Source organism: Pomacea canaliculata, linkage group LG9, assembly GCF_003073045.1.
Source record: "Pomacea canaliculata isolate SZHN2017 linkage group LG9, ASM307304v1, whole genome shotgun sequence".
NCBI classification, from domain to species: domain Eukaryota; kingdom Metazoa; phylum Mollusca; class Gastropoda; order Architaenioglossa; family Ampullariidae; genus Pomacea; species Pomacea canaliculata.
In genome coordinates, this window is record NC_037598.1 from 1,788,554 (window position 1) to 1,796,732 (window position 8,179).

Sequence of the window (8,179 nt, forward strand, 5' to 3'; positions counted from 1 at the left end):
GTTTCAGTCTATTTTTGCACTTGGCATGTTTAAACGTACAAAGGGCCTTCAGACACTAATCTACTGCTGATAGTGAATAAGTATTGTCATTTGTTTGCTGTGTTTGCTGTTGTTGTTCTGTTCTTTTCTTTAATGTGAGAAGAAGCAGGAGTACGAAGTGTTGACTATTGACAGTGGCCGATGATGAGATCAGTTTCGAAAAAAACCCTTGACGGTATATTGTTTATATTTATACCTATTTTTATCAAGTGTTTATATCGACTATCGTGTGAGCTTTACTGCGTGTTACACAAATACAGTAAACTATAAAATGGAAGCTGCTTTCACATTTTTTAGAAACGATAGCAGACGGAGCCAGTATCTAGGGGAGATGATAAAGCAAATCCAACAGGACGGCGCGATGCTCTACCCTTAGTAGTAAAACTCGTGATTGTTGTTTTGTTGGATTAATAGGAACTGCGTTTTAAAGATCATTTACTTTTTTTTACCCAAAGGGTAGGAGTAATCCAACCACTACAAGCAAGAAGAGAGTCGGCAAACATACAACTCACAATTTCAAAGGAAGAAGTGGATGATAGCCCAGAAGAACAAGGTAAGAAGAATAAATCTATATTTTTAATATCTTATCTTATTGGAAATGTCTCCAATCTGTTTTCACTTTTTCACAAACTTTACTCGGGATGTGACACAAGACGGCCTCTCACGGTTTTCCCCAAGTAGTCATGTTGCCTCCCATTTAATCAAGCCTTCTCTCTCTCATAGTTCAAAGTCCCAATTAAAAAGACCAGTCAACCAGTGAATAAACACTTGTAATTATTATTAAATTATTATCATACTTACTATTGAACTTTGTGTTGGTTACAGTTTGATGTTATCTAGTACAGATCTCTGCAGAAAAGATGGAGAGACAGAACAGAGAAGTTCAAGTGGTGGCAACGAAGGAGGCAGAGCTGCCTGATCAGCAGATCAAGGCAGTCATATATGGGCAGTGTGTGGGGGATGCTATCGGGCTTCTCACAGAGTTTTTGACTAAAAAAGATGCCAAGAAAGTAGGCTTTCTCTGTGTGTGTGTGTGTGCATGCATGCTTATCTGTTTTTGTACCGTTCTATGCTTGATTATCTTTTCTGCTTTATGCCCTTCTACACCACGGGCCTTCAATACTATGACAGTTTTTTTAATGCTTAAAAAAGCCTTATTGTCTACAAAAGCTCTTCTGTTATATAAACAGCCAAAACGATGAGTTTTATTGTTAAAGAGATCTGTATAAGCACATTTTGGTCATTAACATAGAAAAATCTACCACTTTCTATGTGTTATTAAAGAATTAGAAACTACAAGGATATATGTAAATAATTATGTGAGGGCTTTTCGCTGACATGCATAACAAAACAGTTTAATTATTGCATTGTACAGAAATTGGTCCTGCATATTGTAATGTGAATGTATACTGTTGAAGTTATGCTGATTTTTAAAAAAAATTTTTAAAATATAGGCATAGTTTTCTTTCTCAGCATGTGGCAACCATTTACAAAGCAATTCCTGACATCGCTTGCTTGTTTTGCACAAAGTGTCAATTCTGTGCTAAATTCATCCAGCCTCTCTCTCTCAATCCTTGACCGGTCCAAGTCAAGGGATCATACTCATTCCCATCTCAGCCTTTACTTGTACTATAATAATAATATATACCTGACAACTCTGATGCCAAAATACAAAAAAAGCATCGACCCACATGCACACACACACACTAAGCAGTTGTTCCTTAAAGAGCTTTGTTTTTGTTTTGGTTTTTTAAAGTCCAGTTTGCTATTGAAATTCGTATACCAAGCCTAGTACCTACTTAAGAAACAAATGAAACTAGTCAAGAGAACAAAAACTGAGGGTTTAGGGACATTCTTATAACCAGACATATTTTTTATTATCTTAATGTGACTTATGTACAACTTTGCCAAATATAGTGACTTATTTGGAAATGTGTCTTGAGTAAAAAAAAGCCATTAAAAAGCATTTGGGTGTTTATAATCCACACATTAACAGTATGGTTGTCAGATAGTTAAACAGCATTACAGTATCATGAAAGGAGTGATCTACAGTGAGTAAATAGCACACCACATGACATTGGCTAGCGAAACAGAATGCAGACCGGGTATAGCCTGCCCAGTCAAAACATGCTGTGAACTTTGGTCATCAAACTCTTTTCTGCAGCTTTTAAGGCAGTGGTTGTCACAACTTTAGTTGCCACTTTTGCGTTATAATGTACCACATGTATTTTCCTCTGTGCAGTATTACAAGAAGAAGAAACTAGAATATCAACACAAAATTCCAGACTTTCATCGTTCGCGCTGGCAAATCGGTGACTGGACAGATGATTCAGATCAGATGTTATTGATTCTGACGTCACTGTTGGACAAGCAGGGCCAGGTAAGTTTAGTGCCTTGTGCATAACTTCATTCTTTTTCTTACTTTAATTTATAATATCAGCATGCAAGTCCTACTTTCACTTGTAACTTTGATCTTTCTGTCAGTAACCTGATATTTGTATCTTTACATGTCTATAATATTTCTGTATCTCTTCTATTTTATCTTTACTCCTGTTTTTAATATTTCTTACCAGAAAAGATCTATTGAATTGAAACCAACACATTGTTGATTGCAGCCATCTGCACAAAATTATCTATTCTTACTGGAAGATGCATGTGGTGGAGTAAAAAGGTTGCCAACCCATTCTTCAAATCTGAATATAATTTAAATATATTTTATTGTACAACCCTTTATTATGGTTTTGACATTAGTAGCAACCTAATATTGGTTCTGTAGCCTTGTGTTGACTGTACTCTCTTTAGAGTGGAAGGTCCCTTGCTCAATACATGCTCAGGCTTGTGACAGGAAAGATATCTGGCCACCAAACAGATGCATGTTTGATTAACTTAACAGTGACAGGCAGCAGAGAGATAGAGTGGACATCACAAACTTTAGAAAATACAGAACTCTGCTGCACATCTGAACAAACTGTCCATGCTGTATTTTAATTTCTTTGCTGGTTCTTGCCCTATTTCTCAGAGCTTCTCTTCCTTCAACTCCCAGATAGACCACTCCTCATCTGACAACCGTCTCCTTATTATTCCTGTCACCAGAACAACATATGGCCACAGGATTTTTATTTGCTGTGCAGCAAAACAATGGAACTCTCTCCTTTTCCATATCCACTACCTGCCCACCCACTATTGAGTCCTTTAAATGTGCATTGAAAACGCACCTCTTCCTTAAACATTACTCCTCACACTAGTTCCCACAGTGCCAACTTTTTTTCATTCTTCCCCCTTTTCTGCTTTTTGCTACTTCCCTGCTTGTCTTCCTTATGCAAAATCATTACTTGGCTCCTCTTTGCATTTTCTATATTTGTTTTTATTCATCATCAGTACTGCTGTTTCCTCTTTTGTAGTTCACATGTTGTTTGTTTTCCTGTCCCTCGTATGTTGCCCATGTCTCATTCTTGTTCTTAAGCGCTAAGTGCATGCTCTTTAGGAATGTGAATATGCGCTTTACACATTTTTGCATTTATTATTACCAGTAGTGCCATGAACTTCCACACCACTTTCTTTCAATACTATTCACTTTTAGTTGACTGTGCCCTCTGCAGTGGTACACTTTTGTTTTGTTTTTTTTTAAAACTATTTTCATAATTTGTCCATTTTCCTAATCTTACAGGTGTGTGTTCAAGACTTTGCCCAAAAGATGCTTGACTGGAAGGCTCACGGGTTTCCCGAACTGGGAGACCTCGGAGGTATGGGTATAGGGGCTACCACACTGGCAGTTCTTCGTGACAAAACCTTTGTTACAGACCCACACAAGGTATTTGTCACAGCTACCCTTAGCATCAAGAGCATGAAATTATTATTAAAGACAACAGATTTGCTTGTGCACAACTTTAAGATATTTTGTACAGGAATCTACGTTCATGTTGGCTTCACATATGTGTACATCTGCAAATGTATGATGTGAGCAGCAGTGCATATCCTTTTAACAAAGCTTAGGTCCTTTAAAAGCGCCAGCTATTTCAGAAATTTACACTTTCTTTTATGCTTACTGGCTGCCTTCACATGCTGGGAGAATTCAGGTTGCAACGTTGCTCCCAATGGTGGGGTGATGCGAACTTCAGTGGTAGGAACCAACTGTTGGTGGGACACAGAGCATGTAGTTAAAAATGCTTAGCCTTTGTCAAGTGTACGCATCATGACCCAAGGTTCGAGGCTGAAATTCTGTCACTGTCCCTTCATCTTTCTCTTGTTTTTCCTCCTCACTCTCATCCATAGTCTGTCTCAGCTCCATGAGACAGAATTCACATTTAAAAAATAGCTATAAATTGTGAAAAAGTGGATATTGGGAACAGATGGGACAAAGTGATACCAGCAAAAAATTTTGTACTGCCACAGGGATATGGCAACGAAGTTGTTTCTGAAGGAATAATATATCATTTAATTTTTTCAAGACTATTTAAATCCTGATACCTTTCCTGCTCCCAAAACCCTGATACATGTCCAAAAGTGATTTTTTAAAAACATTTTTACATTATCAAGTTAACACATTAAGTTAAAACTGAGTTTGTATGCTCAAAGAGGGGGATTATGTTTTTTTTTTCCACTTCTGCAGATGTCAAGCCTCAGCCGTAGCAGTGTCAGTCTGTATCAGCCTCATGCTGCAGCACCACCCACAGCACATGGAGACCAGTACTGGTAGTTACAATGTAGGCAAACTCATCAAGGATTCATTTGATCATGCTTCTCAGTGTTTGGAAACTGAAGAGCAGGTAATAATGACCTGACCAATCAATTAAGGTAGCATATTCCCTAACATAAATAACTGTGATCAGCAGATCAAATCACATGATCATTATCCTGGTCTATCAGCATAGCTTCTTCAGTGACATCTACAAGTTGTTGAATATACCAAGCTGTGTTTGTTTTCATTGGTGCATTTTATCTTTTATGACTCTTGCAAACATGTGATATCTAGGTTTCCTACCTCTGTACCTGATCATTTCTCGTCTTTATCATCCTGGTAGTGATCAAATGCCCTCTTTGTTCTAATGGCTTGTTACCATTGTGTGCTGTGTCTCTTCACGAAGTATTTGTATATCCCTTATCATTTTTAGGTGCTCCTCTTAGACCTCGCTCAAGTATGTTATCGGTTTTGTCCATTTTGTGTCTTCAGTGTTGTCAGCCTGTACTCTGAATAGGTACATTTTAAAAGTGTTTTTAATTAATTTTAAGCATGGGTGCTTAGCATCCAGTAGATGCTCAGATATAACAATGATTAAGGATTGATTAATATTTTTGGGGGGCAAGGTGCTGAGGGGAAAAAATGCAATGCAAGAATTGAAAAAGACACACTGTGTTTGGCAGGTATGTTAGATGTGGAGATACTTCTTTTATTGCAGAAAAATCTTCTGTGGGAATACATGAACTATACAAAGGTGAAAGATCTCAAGCTGGCAGAGCCAGGAAAGATTGGCTTCACCTATAAGAGCATGGGTGCAGGATTCTGGGCACTCAAGCAGGACAATTTCCGGAAGGCTATTCAGAAGATCACTATGGAGGTAGATTTGTGAACAGCTTTTGAAAGAATACATAAAATGGCTTATTTCTTGCTTGGCATTTTCTCATTTCATCAGGTAGGTGCTTCTGGGAGCCATGAACTTAACTGTTATTGACATTGGTATCCATTATTGGGGAAGGCATCGCAGGCAACTGTGATTAATGGCAAGTGCTTGACATCCAAATGCCATGCCAAAATGCAGTTATAGCTGCTTGCAGTTCACATTCACTACTTTTTTACTAGCATATGGGACCCTTTTTACCTTTCATCCATTGTATTAGCTGAATGCCTATATGGTCATTTTGTAACAGATTTTATAGCAGTTAACCTGTATGGAACACTAGCATATTTGAAGATGCATATATCTCAAAATTAGACCTTGCAAATTTGTAGAAACAATTGTATAGTGGTTACTTGTAAAAAATTTTATAGGTGTATTTAGTAAATAAGTATTTGAAATGGAGTACTTGAAATATATGGTGTCTTCATGCAAAATGACCAAGGACAAAACTGTTTTTCTTATATTTTCTTGTACTTTATATGAACATAAAAAATAGTATTTAATAAAAAAGTTAATTTTGTGTGGCATACCTAATATAATAAACATCTTTTTGAACTGCATATACATGGAATACTCCCTGTTTATTAGTACTGATATGTAAAATGTTGTTTGTGGCCTTGCCTCAGTCTGTCTGAGCTTGTGTTGCCATAACAGCCTCACAGGTCAATTTGTTCAGCCGTTCCTATTTCTCCTTCTCCAGGCCCAGTCTCTGGAATGGCCTACCTTCCTCTCTATGTATAGCAGAGTCTGTAATGCCTTCCAATCTGGACTTGAAGCATATTTTTCAGAAACACTGGAACTCATGCATCCTGTCATCCTTTCTACCCTACACTATCTCTGCGTTCCTTCATGTTCTTGTATTGCTAACCGGTGCATGTTCGTGGATGTATGTTGTGCTTGTTTGTAATCATTGTGACGCTATACAAATATATTTATTACATTTTTATTTACTTTTTTTGCTGTTTGTTTTGGTCACAAGGAATTGCAACATGCTTGACAAAAACACTTGCTTAATAAATGTGATACTGCTCTATACACCATCACTACTACTACTTCTGCAGGGAGGAGATGCAGATTCAAATGCATGTGTAGCAGGAGCCATGCTTGCTTGTAAACTGGGTTTTGATGCCATTCCTGACACCTGGATAGCAGGCCTTCAGCATAAAGACTGGCTGGAACAGAAGATCAGTAGGTCAGTGTCAACACAGGCAAGGTTTAGAAAATACAAATCTTTACCTACTCATCCAACAGACTGGAAGATTTACATACCATTCAGTACATTCTGAGAGCTGCAATACTGGTTGTGCTTCCATCTTATGAAGCAGTATAAGTTTTAAGGCTATCCTTGTGTTCAAAGACTTCTGAAAACATCCTCTTCTTGAAGCTGAAATGTTGCATTTAGTGTCTCTAGGTTTCCTTGCCAAAAAAAAAAGAACTGGATTGAAAAAAATTTCAAAGATTGTGAGAGATGGGTGCTGTTTTTCTTGAGTAGTGGCTAGTAAGATGCCACATCAAGCATTAAAGAATACATTAGGTGCTTACCTGTTACACAGATGAATAAAGCTGTTCTGCATGTGATCTAAAGTATGACCTTAATAAAATCTATACCTATTTTATGGACGTTGCTTCAAAATCATAACATTACAGATATTGCAGGACTTAAGACACTTTTTTCTTTTTCCACTTAATTTCAGATACCTTTTGCTTCAGAAAGAAATGCTGTCAAATTTTTCATCTGGCTACAAGTTAATGAAGGAGGAATCCAGGGTGGAAAATTTTGCTGTGTGTAATGAAAAGGGGGATAATAAAACAGACTGAATGAACAAAAATTAAAACAGCACTGAGCTGACTGCTCTGTTCCATTTAAACATCTTTATTCAGGTCAAGTTAAATTTGTTTATAACTTTTAACATTGTAAAACCAATTATTTGCCCACATTTGAAAGTCTGTCACCATTGGATAGCCCTTAACATGCATTCTCTTTTTGAAAACTATTAAGCACAAATAATGCAAGATATAACCATTTAAATGATGTTTCAACTTCGGTACATTTGTGAAGTACTTTTGTAAAATAAATTAGCAAAACTTTATAATAAATCATGCATTATACTAATAACATATTTGTCCACAAACTGGTGTGAAATCTTGGTGATTTTATATATGATTTTTTTCAAAATGCTTATTTAACTCTTTGATACATATTGCTTCCAAGAGTGAAACCGACACAGATTGTTACCAATATCAAGAGAAGGTTGGCACAAGATATGTGAAAACATTTGGTCCAAGTTTTGTAGTCTTGCAAGACTAAGTCACGATGTGCCACCTGAGCTGCATCAAAAGCAGGACATTTATATCAAATACATTACTGGCATATTTTAACAGACCATCACATGAAATCTTGCCGTTATCACATATTCAATAACAAATGTCTGATTGAAAAGGCCCTTTAATGTGCAATTAACTACCAGCAGACAACACCACTTGCGTAGTCAGTTGATGAAGATAGCAAATCACAGAGGAGATAT

The 8,179-nt window shown here is 37.0% G+C and overlaps 1 protein-coding gene across 1 annotated transcript; it reads left to right on the forward strand.

Moving 5' to 3' along the window:
- Positions 1 to 72: 72 nt before the first annotated feature.
- On the forward strand, positions 73 to 7,770 carry LOC112571583. Its single transcript, XM_025250670.1, is given in 11 exon segments — positions 73 to 214; positions 500 to 592; positions 880 to 1,049; positions 2,282 to 2,419; positions 3,707 to 3,850; positions 4,088 to 4,205; positions 4,208 to 4,241; positions 4,649 to 4,805; positions 5,436 to 5,594; positions 6,716 to 6,846; positions 7,349 to 7,770. Coding segments are annotated over 11 exon segments (1,302 nt in total). The 5' UTR covers positions 73 to 180; the 3' UTR covers positions 7,473 to 7,770.
- Positions 7,771 to 8,179: the final 409 nt, after the last annotated feature.